This window comes from Muntiacus reevesi, chromosome 18 (assembly GCF_963930625.1).
Source record: "Muntiacus reevesi chromosome 18, mMunRee1.1, whole genome shotgun sequence".
Taxonomy (NCBI): Eukaryota; Metazoa; Chordata; class Mammalia; order Artiodactyla; family Cervidae; genus Muntiacus; species Muntiacus reevesi.
This window is the reverse complement of record NC_089266.1, coordinates 19,987,028-20,003,215: the sequence shown is the minus strand read 5'-3', so window position 1 is coordinate 20,003,215 and position 16,188 is coordinate 19,987,028. Positions and strand designations below refer to the sequence as shown.

Sequence of the window (16,188 nt, the reverse complement as noted above, 5' to 3'; positions counted from 1 at the left end):
CGTGACAGAGGAGCCTGGCAGGCTACATACAGTCCATGGGGTTGCAAAGAATAGGACGTGACTGAAGGACTAACAACACATAAAGAAGCACTAATTTCATTAACTTGAGATGTCTGGTTTTCTTTAATTAACAGTAATCTTCAATGTTCCAACTACCTGGCCTTTGTTGCAAAACTGCTTAATATCCTGGTTCCTCCCTCTTGCCTCTTCAGAGCTGTTTCTTAGTGTTATCTGAGATGCTATGTCCCAGGCTTGAAGCCCTCATAATGTCTGCCAAAGAAAACATAACTCTCAACTTTTAGGTTGTGGTTGTTTTTTTTGGTCAACACAGATAATGTTTGATGGGATCCTTCGAGAGACAATACCTCTAGTTTATTGTCTGATTCTAACCCATGGAAATAGCGCTAATGATGGGTGGGCAAGATGATGACCAGTTGGTGGAAAAGATGCTTTGTGGGAATGGAACCTTGGAATGTCCATCAAATCCTATTGGTAGGAAGCTATTTCATGAAAGCCTCCTCCTCCCTTCGGCTGCAAGCAAAGAAGAAAAGGAATAATTTCTGGCTTGAGCAGAGCTTCTGGAGTTGTGGCCCCACACTGTGATGTAAAGGAGGAATGTCATGGAACAGGGGCTGGCACAAAAGCGGCTCTTCAGAGAATTAGGGCTACTTCTAACAAAATGGTGTCCAGAATAGAGCTGGGTAGGGAAGTTACAACAAAGTAATTTGGCTGGTACTCAAAGTGTGGTGGGCCAGTGAGCAGGATGACTTACAGAAGCAAAGGGGAAAGGACCCGGAAACTTATTGCTTTGAGTAAGAAAAGTAAACAATGGCCTGGTATCCCAGGGCCCTTCCTGGTTTCCCTCAAGCTCATTACTCCACAGCTGGGGTCCTGTCGTCATTCCCTGCTTCTCACAGCTGCACCTCTGCATCCCGCAGGAAGGAGGATCCTGAACGTGCTTCTCCTGGCCGAGGGGAAGTTTCCTGGCTCCCAGTCTCTGAATTTTCATCCTCAGTTTCTTCTGGAGGAATGCCAACCCTTTCTGGGGGACTTAGAACCCAAGACTGCCGTGCTTGCTGCCGGGGTCGGCAGCAAAGAAGTCCAAGGGAAATGGATGGTTCCTGAGGAAGGACTCAGCTTGTTTGGGGTGGTACTACGAGGCCAGGACACAGCCCCAGAAATGACATTGTCTTTATTTGGACACCCCTCCCCAGGTGATTCTGATGCTGGCAGAACTCACATGACAATTTGTTTCCTTTGCTCTAGGAAATCCCTAACTTGTGAGCAGGTATGGCTGGCTGCTCATGGGAAAGAGAAGGTGTACAGACAATGAAAGAAGTGCCCGTCCCAGGGCTGTAGGGAGAATGAAATATGCTGTGTGGCTATGACTGGCATCTCTAGCATGCACCGGAATCCTTCTATTTAGGACTCTGACTTTTCCCCTCCCCTAGGCTGCCTCCTGTAGGACGGATTTGGCAGCCTGAATTTGTAAGGGGGCAGAGCTCAGGCTGAGTAGAGTAACTGGGTGGGTCTGGAGGGCTAAGGCTCTGAAGGCAGAGAAGCGGTCTAGACAGTACAGGACTACAGACACGGTGAAACTGGAGCCAGGGTGCCTGACTTAGAATCCCAGCTCCACCACTTACCACCTATGGGACGTTAGACAAGTTACTCTGTGTGTATGTCTTCCCATTTCTAAGTGGGATAATAGCGCCCCAGTCTCACTTCCCATCCAGGCAAATGCTGCACGTTTAAACTAGCAGCATCTCTCTTTCACTCCCTGGTTCCCTCCTGTTCACTGGAACTCATCCTATGAAACTGCCTTCGAAGAATACAATCCAACACAGATCCTTTTAGAAAAGCAGGTTTATTGGTCGGGCTGCTCACCAGGACACAGCAACATGAGAGGCTCCCCAGAGCCCACAGGAAACTGTATCTGCCCACAACTCAGGCCCCTTCAGCCCATCAGCACCAAGGAACCTCGTCCCACAATCCCCATCCTACTTCAGCTGATGTGTCTCCAACCATTTGGAAGAGAGAAGGGAACCAAGGGTTGGGGAGCAGGGGGAAGCAAAGCTTTGTGTTGTATAAAAGGTGTGTCCCCAGACTCCCTCCCACCACCCTTTAAAACAATTAGCTGCAATTTTCTAAAACGCAGAGCAGGGAAGATAAGGCAGAGGATGTGAGGGGAGGAGGGAGCCTTCAGCTCTCCTCTGTGGGCTGTGAGTTGGGGGTGAGGGGGGTGTCCTTGCTTCTGACAAGTCCCCTTTATGGGGCAAGAACAGAGAGACTGAAGTGTCCTGAGAAGAACCTGATCAGAAGGCAGGCCTTTGAACTGGAAGCAGCACCCCTCACCCCAAAGATTCAGGAGAGAAACCCACAAGGCTAAGGAGGTCTTGGCATGTTCTACAGCTTTATGATACTAGCTCTAGGGAAGGATCTTGAGAAGAAACTGCCAGGAGTGAGCCAAGGCTGGGCTGCCCTACACACAGGAATTGCTTACTCTCCTCTCCTCCCCTCCTGCTCTCAATTTGGTGGCCTGGCCTTTAGCATCTGGTCTCTTTCCCATCAGACTCCCTCCTAACTATAATACCAGCTCTCTGGAGCCTGGTGCTGCCCTCTTCTGGGACCCTAATTTTCTGGGCTATGAGATGGGCTGCCCCTCCCTACTAGTTCTTTAAAATTGTCCTGCCTGCTGTCCTCTGTGAACCCCAATAAGATGGGATCCTTGTCCTGTGTTTCTCCTGCTACTAATGAGCATTCTCTTTTCGCCCATTTCCACCTTCTACTATTTTCCGTTTTCCTTCAGAGCCATAGCCATGTGCTCCTGTGTGCAGATGTATAAACATGAAGTGCCCTCCCTCCCTCCCCCAGCACTCTGCCTAGATCCAGCCTTCCATACTGGGACCTTTTGCAGATACAGCCTGTGCTAGACCCTCATGTGGGGTCATGGCTTACTCTCCCCTCTCTCCGCCACGGCCCTAGATACTCCCAAAAGCTGCTTTCAAATCCTTCCAGTATGGGGTCTCCCTTGTGGGCAAAGGGCCTCTTCAGGATGCACTCTTCCCTTTCATGGTAATTTTGGCTTTGAAGCCGCCAGAGATCAGAATGAGAAAGAAGAGCTCAGTGAATAGGAATGACAGCAGCCGGGTAAATGTGTGTGTGTGTAGGGGTGGGGGGCGGGGAGAAGGCAGATCACGGAAACGACAGCAATTTCCTCTAGGATTCCCGACTTGGATCCCCAGGACACGAATCACCGCCCTCTGCATTTCCACCCAGCCTATGCCTACAGTGGGGATGTCCATGGTGCAGGCTGCCTCCCCCTCGTCTTAATAGCTGTAAGACTTGGAGGGGGTGCTCGTTGTGGGGAGGTATTCTCAATTTAGAAACATCTCAGCCTGTTTGGGGCGGAGAGAGAGCGAGGGAGAGAGAGAGAGAATGCGAAAGAGAAAGTTCGTGGAGGGGAAGGAATCGGGGCGGGGGCGGGGAGAGGCGGGGCGGCGCGGCCTTCCGGGCACAGCCCCGCGCCCGGCTCAGTCGCTGTCGCTCTTGTCCACCAGCACGGCGTCCGACTCCTCCGTGATCTCCAGCAGCGTGTGCACGTCGGGGCTGCTCCCGCGCAGCAGATCTGCCGCCTCGCCGCGCTCCGCACCGCCCTCCTCCTCCTCGGCGCCCACCTCCACCATCTCCGTGGCCTTCAGCACCTCCACCTGGCCCTCGCGGATCTTCTTGACGTGGAACGTGAAGGGCGGCACCTTGTAGACCGCGGTCTTGGAGCGCGCGTAAACCACGTGGTCGGGCGTGAAGGACTTACGCAGCTTGTCTCGCGAGGTCTTGAGCTTCTCGCGGCGCTCGGCGGGGACCAGGCGTGTGCCCAGCTTGTTCATGCGCTTCTCCAGGGTGTGCCGCGTCTTCTCCAGGTTCTCCTTTGTCTTGAGGCGGGTCCGCTCCAGGTTTTCGCGCGTGCGCACTTTGGTCTTCTCCATCTTCTCCTTGGAGAAGGCCTTCTTGAAGTCGTCCACGCGCCGCAGGCCGCTGCGCTTGATGCGCTCGGCGCGCGACTCCTCGATGACTTCCTCCACCTCCACCGCCTCGTCCGACGACAGCTCGAGCGCCGCCGCGTCCTCCTCCGGCCGCTCGCCCTCGGCCAGCTCGTCGCCCTCCTTCTCGGGCAGCGTCTCCGACTCTTTCAGCGACTTGCCTATGCTCACTTTGGCCGGCAGTTTCACTTCATCCTAAAAGGAGATCAGAGGGAACAGATGAGGGTGGGGGAAGAGCGGAAGAGTTGGGCGGGGACTTGGGGGGACGCTGGGCGAACCCGGGGCCGGGCCATTGGCACCTGTGATCCTGGCGAGTGCGTGGTACCTGTGAAACCGGCCTGGACTTCTGCGCTGCTATCCCCAGCGCCTAGCACCGAGCTGAACACTTCGTGAGCACTCAAATATGTGTTCAGTGAATAGTAAGTAGACCTGGAGACGGGCAAGGCAACCCACTCCAGTATTCCTGCCTGGAGAATCGCCATGAACAGAAGAGCCTGGCGGGCTATAGTCCCTGGGGTCGCAAAGAGTCGGACACGACTGAGCGACTAAGCACACATACAGAGCGAAGAGGGAACCGAGCTTCGGATCAGAATCTGGCGTCTGTTTTCGCACTTCGGTCAAGTATCTCTGCGGCTCTCCAACCCGCTGCTCGAGCCCCGCAACCACCCGTATTAAACCACCTCTCACCCTTTGGGTCCCAGAGATCACAATAGAACTTTGGAAATGGTCAGAGCGCCCTCTGGTGCACAGAGCCCCACACTGCCCGAGCCAGGCCCAAAAGGCTTTGGGCAGTTTGTTTAGTTTGAGGGGTGAGCTCGCAGCCGATCTCAGGCGACCCCGAAGTAGGGTAACTTGAAGGCAGGTGTATTTTCAAGAGAGCGCGTTTCCCAGACTTCGTATAATTTCTGAAGAACCAGTATTAGGGAAGGGGAGTTAATGACCTCCCCCCTGTCCCCATACGGTTTGGTTCCACCAATGGTCATTCTCCACCTCTATGTAGAAATTGAGGAAAGAGGAAGAAGCTGGCTGCGAGAACGTGTTTTCTTCCCAACCTGGAGGTTTCTTCTGGTTCTGACATCCCTGCCTTGGAATGGAAAGGAGGGAATGTTTTTCTATTCTTGCTTCACCACTACAACCCGCCCCCAACCCCAAACAGGAGCTCAAGAGCCAGGGGTAGGATGGCGAGATCCTAGATCTCAGAGCCAGTTCTTCTCCTGGGAAGACCCAGCACCAGCACTGTTTTCCATTCCGGGAAGATTTTCCAAGATCCTGACTCTGGACCTACATTTCAGAATCTCAGGATCATCTCTCAGCAGAAGGTGGGGGAGATTGAGCCCAGAAAGGAAAAGAGGACATAACCCAGAATGGGTTTGTTTTTGGCCCAAAAGACAAAAGCCAAAAGTCTCTTCGACCCAGACTCTCTTCTTTAGGTACATTGTACAAAGTAATGATAGGGAATAGGTTTTCTGAAGATCGTTTCACAGAATTGTAAGAAAACCCCATCTGAGAAAAATGAGGCAACATAAACTGACCCCTCCTATAAACACACACAAACACGTACACATATGTGTTGACTGTTTGGTATCTCTGCACCACCTGCTATAGAAATTCCTTCCCCAGCCCCCAACCTCTTTCCTCTTCCCTCCCATCTACATCCCCACAGAGTTTCCTGGTTTACATTGAAAACTAGGAACACCTCCTCCCAACTTCCTTCCCTCCCTGTCAATATCATTAGCAGGGACAAAGAGGGAATACTGGCTTCACCTCTTCTCCCAAACTGGGCACCAGCTCTGCTGGGCACCAAGCCATCTCAGGCTCTCATTACTCAACTACACCTCCCAGCAGGCAAGGTGACCTGGGCTCAGGGCATGCTGGGACTTGTAGTCTCCACCTGCCACAGCTGGCTGGGCCCTGTGGTGGGCATTCTGCAGCATTCTATCCATCCCTCTGCTCCTTATCACTCGCAGAGGCATTGAAGGGGTATTTTCCTCACTCTGAGTGTGGGAGGGTCTCAGCCAGTCTTAGCAGTCCCTTTGATTTCCAGTTGTACACTTTGGGTCTCCTTGTGCAATCACTTCTCCCCACCTGCTACCAGAGTCCTCTCTCTTAAACAACATTTTAGGGCTATCATCTAAACTCCCTGTTACCTCTTAATTCATATCCACCCAGAATTCACTGGCAGCCCTAGCATCAAAAACTGTCAGCTCTGATTTCTCCTTCACAGCCTCTTAGTCTAAGAATCCACCCACACCACCAAAGTTAGGAGGAGAACACTTCCTTTCACTAAAGTTCAGGCAATGTGGATGAATTAAGGGAAGGGTTAAGCGTGATGGGTGGGGAAGAGCCAGGAAACAGTCCCTGCTACTGGAAAACAGATCCACATTGTCTCTGTGCCCCACCCTAGCATCCCTGATTCTCCCCTCTGCTCTGTCCAACCCCTAAAGCCTGAGCTGGCTGGTTTTCCTGGCCTCTGGCTTCTTAGATAAAGCTTGAACTGTGAACAAGGCTGGAGAGAGTTCCAGATTTGTTGTAGCCAATCCCATCTTCCTAGTGCCTGATGAGAAGTCTCAAATACAACATCAGGGAGCAATCCCAGTGAGGGGAGGATTTGGAGTTGTCTCTGCCAGACTAGAATGGTGTGTGTGGGTGTGTGTGTGTGTGTGTGTGTGTGTGTGTGTGTGTGTGTGTGTAATATATATATATATATATATATATATCGCCCTTCATTGTGAGATATATCGCCCTTCATTGTGAGGCTTCCTGTAGTGTGATGGCTTACACCAGAGGAACTGCTTTCTTGGTGGAAGGTCAGGGGATAGGGAAGAAACCATTTGACCTAAGTCCGAGATAATATCCAGTGAATTGGCCCTGGAGAGGGTATACCACTATGACTTTAGCTTTTTCCCTCCATTAATGGATTTTGTCTTTTCTCCCTGTTTCCAAGCCAGGTTTCCCCTATGACTCACAGCTTTGGAGTGCTGTCTTGGGCCCACCCAGTTGGCCTGTTGCTACAACAACCAGCAGCAGAATCCCAGAGCACCTCCCCCAACCCTGGGCACAGAGGCTGGGCACCCCTGTCCCACCCCTACTTCCCTGGCAGAGCTCCTAAGTCATAGGAGGGGCCTCAGGGTGGCAAGAAGGGAGAGCTCTGCTTGTTCTGTTTCTATATTTTTATTAAACAAAACCACCAGTCCCAACAGGCTTGGTTTCCAGAGTTAGCTTTAATGACCAGGTCTGAACAAAAGCATGCACAGCTTCCATTGTCTCCCCCCCCACCCCACCCCCTGCCAAGCCAAGCACACACAGCTCCCCAACCCAGGAAAGCACCAGTCTGGGATGAATTTAGAGGAGCCATAAGACAGCTCCCAGCCCCTTCCTCTCCTCTCCCCGACCTCACTATATAAACTTAAGCTCCTCTGCCTTAGGAAGATTTTTATATGATTTAATTGAGCACCTACTGCATGCCTGGTCCTTGGCCAGGCACTTCACATTTGTCAGGGAGAAGGGGTATGATATGGCTCTGGGTAGGGCCTTTCTTGACTTAGAGCTAGCCAGTTCTGTTCCCAACCACTGCCTGGAATGACCAGAGAAGATACTGGAGAGGTCATTCGGAGACCTGGGATCTGCTCAGAGTGTGTCAGAGGAGGGTGCAGACTAGGGGAGAGATGAGAGATAGGGAAGTGTTAAAAACTCAGGACCTCTACTTTAGGTTCTCAGGACAAGGGTGTGAGAAACACTGAAGGCAGAAGGGACCTTTTCTGCTCTAGCATGACACTCTAGCATGTGGGAGGATGTTGTCCCAAAATGGGTGGAAACTGGTTCTTGGGTGGGGTGTCGGGGGAGTCCAGGTATATATAGTATATCTATAGTGTTAAATTTTCACGGGGAAGAGGACAATTAGGAAGAAAAATGTCTAAAAGGACTCCTTAGGAGAATGATCATGTGAAAAAAAATGGACAAACACTGTGCCATAGGTAGGCCAAATCCAGCAAAAGTGTACCTCCTCCTGGCCTCTCTGAATTGGCAGCTTTTGGGTGCCCTGCCAAAGGCAGGATCTGGCAAACATAACGGATCTCTTTGCAAAACATTTTCTGGAAAAAAAAAAAAAAACTGGAAAAAATAAGTGTAAGTGTTTTCCCCAGCTGCAGGGAGGGGCGTGGAGAGGGCACAGAACAAACCCCTGGTCTGGGCCTCATGAGGGCCCTCTGTAAAACTGGCCCTCGAGCCAAACCGGCCTGTCCCTGAGGAGGAGATGGAAGGGGGAGGGAAGGTCTGTCAGAAGCCTGGGCAGGGTTCAGGATGGAGGGGACACGTGTATACCTATGGCCGATTTGTGTTGAACTATGGCAAAACATAATATTGTAAAGTAATTGTCCTCCAATTAAATGAATTAAGAAAAACACAGAAGCATGGATGTTGCAGGCAATCTCATGCAGGCAGAAGTGGGTGCAACTCCGGTAAGGTGTCTGGAGCATCTACTATTAAAATGGAAGCCAAGCAGTAGAGGAGCGCCCTTTCCCGTGACCTCCCACCCGATTGCCTGAACATTCCATAATGTGAGTGTTTGCACAGTACCCGTCACCCACTCACAAGGGGCAGTGGCTTAGAAGAGACTGGCCACTCCAGACTGGCCACTGCTAAGCAGTGAGCTGGTGGTGGACTGGATTCATGACATGCCATGCCCACGGCCCCATGTGAGCCAGGAGACCCTAAGCACCCCCACCGGCTGTCGGCTCCTCAGGGGTGGGCAGAGGCCCAGTGGGCTCTGGGTAATAGGGCAGGGTCCTAGGCGTCTGGTCAAAGGGTGGGAGGTCAGGCACTGTCTCAGGCTTCAGGTCAAAAGGCTCAGTCTCAGGCAGAAGATCAAAAGGCACGATCTTGGGCGTGGCCCGGTCTGAGGGTGCATTCAGCTTCTTCTTGGGCTAAGATGAGGAAAAGGGGTTTAAGTGGAGCTTGGGGTGGCTGTGGACGGGTGTGGGAGGAGGAGGCCTTGGTAGGCATGCAGAAGTGGGGCTGGTGAGTAGAGGGGAGGGGAGCACACAAATATTAGGATGGAAAGACACCACGCTTTCAAGGCTTCATCAAGAGGGCCCTGGAGTGGAAAGAGGGGGGACAAACCCAGGCCCGTGAATTAATAAGCACCCCGTCCCATCCTCCCTCTAGAATCTTCCCCAGTCCCATCCTTGGTCTCCTGCCTGCTACCCGGACCCAGCCGTGGTCGTGGAATGATGCTATGAGGGGTTGGAGTGGTGGAGGCAAGAGGCTGCTGGGGGCAGGGAAGTTTTCTAAGAGGCCACTTGTTAGACTCCATCTGAGGAGTCTCCAAGGAGGAAAAGAGAAGGCAAACAACTTCACTGTCTTGAGTCAGAGGCAGCTGATCCCAGTTATTCCCTCAGGCAGGGTGGGCACGGGTGCCGCCCCGGATGAGAGGGCGAGGCATGGAAGAGGGACATCCTGGCTATTTCCCTTTGGCCTAATCCCCACCTCCTGCCTCCCTTCTACCCATCCCCCCCACCCACTCATGGGCTATCAGACACCCAGATGCACAGAGAAATCAGGATCAAAAACCAAGCTAATTTTGGGCATTCCCTAGCAGTCCAGTGGTTAGGGCTTCTTGCTTCCACTGAAAGGGGCACAGGTTCGATCCCTGGTTGGGGAATTAAGATCCCGCATGCCGTGTGGCAAGGCCGAAAAAAAAACAAACAAAAAAACAACCAAGCCATTTTAGTGACCCATGAGCCTAGGTCCTGAGGCACCCAGCAGCAGCTCCCAACTCTCCCTCCTTAGGGGCCGAGCTGCTGCTCTTGCTCTGGACTCATGAGAAGTCAGGGGAGAGAGATATTTGTGAGCACTGCCAGACTCCAGCGGCAACAGCGTTAAGGTGTGCAGTCACAAAACCCAACACAGCAAGTGCCCACCTTCCCTGTAGGATTCAGGGAGAAGAGAGGAGTGGCAGGGAGGCTGAGGAGAAAGGAGCCAATGTGGTCTCCTCCTGGCCAGAGAGCTCCACTCCGTACACCCTGCACCCCTCCCCTTCACGGCCACTGGGCCAGGTGACCACTCATTGCCTCTGCTTCAGCACTATGAGGCTGAGCAGCTATGGCCAGCCACCTTAGCCCCTCAGCTAACACTGCACACACACACCCTCACACACACACATTCCCTCATACACACCCTCAACACACATACCCTCACACACAAGCCCTCTCACACACACACTGTCACACACACCCCCACACATACCCCACAACACACACACCCTCATACACACAACTTCACACACACTCTCATATGCACACCCTCACACACACACATTCAGGCACACACATCCTCACAAACACACATACACACACACACACAAATCTGTCCCAGTGCCAGAACTGTGCAGCTATCTCCCTCAGTGAATGAAGAAGCCAGGACTGTCCTTTCTTAGGGCTAGCCTCCCCCCACCCTGATTTCTGCTGCATAGCCCAGGAAAAGAAGGAGGAAGCAAGGAGCAGAGAATATAGTAGAAGAAGGGGGTACACCTGGGCTCTTGCCTCAGTTTTGACTCCCAAGTGCTTAAGTAGCAATAGGTAAGTGACTTCCCCTCTTGGGACCTCAGCTTCCTTCACTACAAAATGAAACAGCTGAAGTTAACTATCTCCAAAGCATCTTCCAGCTCAAAAAGTCTACAGTGACAGAATGATGAACTATTCACAATGGTAGTTCAAAATAATGGAACAAACCACCACTCATCTTTGTGGTTGGTTGCCTAGCGACAATATTCCCTCTCCCTATCAATTGCCCATCTCAGATTTCACTTTAAAAAAATCAGAGGTAGGAGTATGATTTCCTTTGGTCTTTAGGAATACCTCTAAGAATATGCTCCCTGTTTTGGATCCACTGGTAAATTTTTGGATTCTCTGGTGGTTCAGACAGTAAAGAATCTGCCCACAATTCGGGAGACTCTGGTTCGATCCCTGGGTCAGGAAGATCCCCTGGAGAAGGGAATGGCGACCAACTCCAGTATTTTTGCCTGGAGAATTCAGTGGACAGAAGAGCCTGGCGGGCTACAGTCCATGGGGTTGCAAAGAGTCAGACACAACTGAGCAACTAACACTTGTATCCAGTGACCAGGAAAAACAACCCAAACTTAGCTTTTTGGAGGAAGCGTATGGTAAACACTCTCCACTAGGCCACCAGGGGGTGAGAGGGACCAGAGCCCCAAGTTGGGATGAATTTTTGAACAAAAGTTTGGGGTTCTTCTGGAAACAGGTAGCCCTGATTTGCTTCGAGTCCAGGGAGGAGCTATAGTCTGGTTTAGGATTTGAGGAAGAGAAGCCAGCAGGCCCTCATGCCAGCCCTGGTGTCCACCCCTTTAATGCTCATGATCCACATAAGCCCTTAAATGCGCCTGGTCCTGCCCTCAAGCCCTTGGAGCAGGTCTGATGGGTCCAAATGTAGGTCACTAACTGCTTCATCAAAACTACTTCAGAACACGTTTATTTCCATTTTAGCCTCCCTTTCTGGATTCTAAAATAACTCTAATAACATCCAAACTAGGATTGGATACTAGGATTAGGAGAATTGGCTCCTTAATGAGCACTGTTGCTGCTGCTGTTTGGTCACTGAGCTGTGTCCAGCTGTTTGCGACCCTATGGTCTATTGCCCACTCCTCTGTCCATGCAAATTTCCAGGCAAGAGTACTAGCTAGCTAGTGAAGACACTCAGTCATGTCCGACTCTTCGTGACCCCATGGACTGTAGCCTGCCAGGCTCCTCCGTCCATGGGATTTTCCAAGCAAGAATACTGGAGTGGGTTGACATTTCTTTCCTGACCCAGGGATTGAACCGGAGTCTCCTGCTTGGCAGGTGGATTGTTTACTGCTGAGCCATCTGGGAAGCCCTCCTTACTGAGCACAGACGCTCCTATTTGCATGGGGCCGTAGTTGGCCTGGTCTTCCTAGCAGTTCTTCGTCCACTGACTCCTCACTCAGCTACTAGTAGGATTCACTTCTCTCCCTCACTGGCTATTGCCTAGTGAGGTGTTGCCTGACAGGATGGGATGCCAAACTGCTGTTTTGGTTTGGGAGACAAGGAGGGAAATGCCAAAGAAGGACAATAATGACTCAGAAGTGAGTTCAAGGTGAGGGCTCTGATATCCTGTGATGGGAGGGGCTGAATTTCATGTGTGTGTGTGGATGTGGGTGTGTGTGTGTGAAGGGGAGGGATGTCAAATGCAAACTTAACCTGTGAAATCGTTATGCCTAGCAGTTCCCTGAATTTGGGTGGGACCACACAAGGGATTCCCTCTGTTATCCAGCAGGAAAAAGGTGTGGGAAACCAAATGGCCTAATCCCACAGCTGGGGCCTTCCCACCCCTTCACGCTCTCTCCACATCCCCCTTTTGCCACATCATCACCTCCCGCCTCTGCAGTGGGGAACACCACATCCCTTCACCAATTGGAAAACTCACATCATCCCAGGGCAGCCTTTCCCCAGATCTCTCTGCCTGGCCACCCAGACATCCTACCCCCTCAGCCCAACTTTATCATAAATGTTGCTGCCCCCAAGCTTCCCTATTAGGTCTGCCAAGGCATGAGGCTATTTTTAACTCATTCTCTTCCCAGGCCTGCAGGCCTCAGGGAGAAGCAGCCTCTGCTTTCCTCCAACAGCTGAGTACCCCACCCCCTCACCCCCACCTGGAACATCTGCTCTGCAACTCAGGGAAGTTCCGCTGCCTTGGGCCCCACCCCTGTTGCTGGAATTTTTTCCCCCAGAGCTTCATCATGGGTTGGGATCCCTTTAGGTATTAGCTATTTCCCCTGTGATTTGGGGGCTCAAGGTCTCCAGCTTGAGTCATTCCTCTACCTCAACCCTCTGTCCCCCACTAGCCTTGATGCAATCAAAGTCACCCTGTGATTAAGACCCCCTCCCCACTGTGGATACACAATACACAGACACATAATCTGTGCCAACTGGCTAGAGGCAGTAACAGACACGCTGTTGGGCTCTGCACAGAAGTCTCTCAGAATCTCCATCTTTGACACTCCAGTCCTGTGGTCTGGGACATTTTGAATGAGAAGTGTCAACCATCCAAGCCCTTCATGGCTCCCCTCTCCCAAACCAGGCTCTGGAAAGAAGATAGAGGGGGCCTGCTGTCCCAGAGCCCTGCCCTCTTCTCCTTCGTTTGATGCACCCCAGTGCTAGGCAGTTCTCTTAAAAAAATCTCACCCTCCCCCCCGCCCCATTCTGCTTCCTCGGAGCAGTTAAATTAAGTAGAAACAATTCTGAGCAAATGTTTTCTATCAGTTAGTGCTATATTGGGCAGGGGGGGAAGTAAACTGTTTAAAGGTCGAGTACCTCTTGGGAGGAGTTCCTGGGGGGAAGAGAAAGGGGAGAGCAACCTTGCAGCCTCCTCCCAGCACCTTCTTCTCAGATGAGTGCCAGCTCACTTAAATCTACTGTTCCCGAACTTGCTTGTTTCAATCTGCATTTCTCTTAGCTCCACCACACTGACGAAAGCAAGGACCTCGCCGCATCCCTGACGGTCACTCAGAGCACAGCTAGGGAGGGCCTCTGAGCTGTCAGTTGAAACCACATCTCCGGGACAGAGGCCCTCTCCCTCGGGGGATGTGGGAAATCGGGCCTTCTTTTTTTTTCACATTCCCTTCGGTGCGGGGAGGGGAGAGAGGGGACATACACTAACCCCTCGGCCCCCAGGATCTCACCTCCTTGGGGTGGGAACGTCAACCAGGCCCGAAGGAAGCAGAAACACGAGGCTGGGCACGTTCCCACCCCGCCCAAGATCACCGAGCCCTCGGCTCAGACCCGCCCCTAATGGAATCTGGGCGGCAGAGTGGAGAAGAGCAGCGATCCTGAGATGCCCTGGTTTACTTGGGGTTAGGATACAAAAACTCCCATTTTTTTCCAGGCGGGAAGAACCGGGAGAGGTGCAAAGGAAGCAACAAGCTGACTGGGCGGAGCCTGCGGTGCGCCAGCCTCCGGCAGCTTGTCCTCCCGCTCCTCGGTCGCCCCCGCAGGCATGCGGGGTGATTCACCGCGCCCAGACCGCCGGGCCAAGGTGGGGGTGCTGTCCCCTCCCCTCCACCAGCCCCTTCAGGACACCTCACGCGGCGGGCCACCACCCTCGAGCGGCTGCTTCCAACAGGCCGAGGGGTAGGGGCGCGCCGCGGGCTAGGGTGTCCCCAAAGGCCGAAAGTGCCGGGAGGCGGGAGAGGATCGCAGCGAGGGGTGGCGTGGGCGGCCGAGGCCGATGCGGGGTCCGCGGGGGCGTGCTGGCAGGCGCGTCCCTCGCCTGGCGCAGCCCCCGCGATGCGTGCCTGAGCCCTGAATCACCCGCTATATCGGGCGGGCAGCGCCGGAGGCCCCAAACCCGGGCCGCGCCGCCCGTGTCCGCTTACAGCGGGCCCCAGTGGTCGCCAGACACCCCGGCTCTCCCCAAAACTTCCTCCAAGTAGGAAGACTTTTGACAAGCCAGGTCAGGAACGATCTGCGGGGCGCAGTGTCCCTGAGTCCAGCCCCCTAACTAGGTTCCGCTACGCGTTGGACACCGGAGGTAGCGTCTGGGTGAGGAGCCGCGGTGTGCACCGCGCGCCCCTCTGAGCGCTCCAGGAGCCCGCCCCCACCCCACCCCACCCCACCCCACCGCAGCAGCGCTCGTGGAAAGAGGGTGGATCCCCCGAGCCGGGTCAGGCTGCCGCAAGAGCCGCGCGGCGGGCAGGTCCCCCCACCCTGAGCCCCGGGCGGGGGACGCCGGACCTCTGGGCGCGGTCCGCCCGCCGACTCACCTGGTAGATCATGACTTTAAAGTTGCGGCGCCGCAGCAGCTCGGCCTCGTTGACCTCCAGCTTCTTGATCTGGCCGGCCTGGCGCTCCAGGCTGCCGCGCACGGTCTTCACGTTGACGCTGACCTTGCGCACCTTCTCCAGCAACTTGCTCACGGTGTTGCTCGTGGTGGCGTGCGCCTTGCCCAGCTTGCTCAGCTCACCTTGGATGCTCTGCACGGCTCCCTCCATCTCCGCCTGCCGCTCCTCCAGCTGGGCTTGGGTCAGTTGGATCTGGTCGACGGCGCCGATGATTTTGTCCAGAAGGCTCAGTACTAGCACGCCGTTCACCTGGTCTGATTTGATCAGCTCCTCAGAGCCGGCCCCCGACGGCTCCTCGGCCGCCGGAGCCCCCATGGTGGAGGACCCCTGGTCCCCGGCGTCGGGGTACCCGGAAAGCGGCTGCTCGATGATGTGGAGCTGGGTGTCCTCCATGGCTGCCCGGAGCCGTGCGGGGCCGGCCGGGTGGAGCTGAAGCGGGAGCGGGAGACCCGGAGAAGAGGAAGAGCGAGAGAGAGAGCGCGGAGGAAACTCGAGCCACGTCCGTGCGCACCGGGATGGTGGCCAGAACTGTGGGGCGGGGGATCAGTGAGTTCCCCGAATCCCAGGCCAAACCCAGGAGTCTCGTCGCCCATTGGCTGGCCCGACCCCAGAAAGGGAGGGACCGGGGCAGAAGGGGAGACCGATGCTGGAGAAGGAGGGGCAGCCCAGGGGGACCCAAGAGCCGAGCGCCCCACCCTTCCTAGGATGGTTGGAATAGTTGGAACGGGAGACCAGGGCCTCCGCTGGCAGTGGAGGCGGCGGGAGCGGGACTGGGGCAGAGGAATGTGCGCTTGGGAAGGGAAACAGGTCCTGGAGTGTTGCTCTGCTTTTCCCTCCCGCTCTTTTGTCTCACCCGCAAAACCCACCTCCGCCTTTTAAGTTCCAGAGCAGGTCGTCAGGTGGGACAGGATATCCTGAAATTACGTGCAAACTATTGTGTTTGCCGGTGTCCCGTTTTAGAGAGGGAAAGGATCTATGGCTTCCACAGCCTTTTCTAAGGGACCTCTGACTATCCACCCCATCAAGTTACCCAGCACTGTTTGAAAAAGCTTTGAGGGGTCCTTTGCGAAGGGAGAGAAGAACTTACACGTTAGAGCCACAGTGGTGGTGAGGGGTCTCCAAGCTCCTCAGGTCCCTCTTAGAATTATCCTAACAGAGGAGGGTAAAGATGGGCAATAAAATAGGAACTAGAGGTTTTTGCTCACCTCTCTCTAAAAACCACCTTTCCCCGTGTTTCCGCCTGCCGCAGAGGCCTGGCTGACACCGAGTTGAGTGCAGAAC

General features: G+C 53.9%; 1 protein-coding gene across 1 annotated transcript; it reads right to left on the bottom strand.

The window, feature by feature from the left end:
• Positions 1 to 1,848: 1,848 nt before the first annotated feature.
• Positions 1,849 to 15,450, bottom strand: CAVIN1 (caveolae associated protein 1). Its single transcript, XM_065908965.1, has 2 exons — positions 14,830 to 15,450; positions 1,849 to 4,232 (listed from the first exon to the last, which is right to left on the bottom strand). The coding sequence occupies exons 1-2, from the start codon at positions 15,298 to 15,300 to the stop codon at positions 3,531 to 3,533; spliced, it is 1,173 nt and encodes a 390-aa protein (XP_065765037.1). The 5' UTR covers positions 15,301 to 15,450; the 3' UTR covers positions 1,849 to 3,530.
• Positions 15,451 to 16,188: the final 738 nt, after the last annotated feature.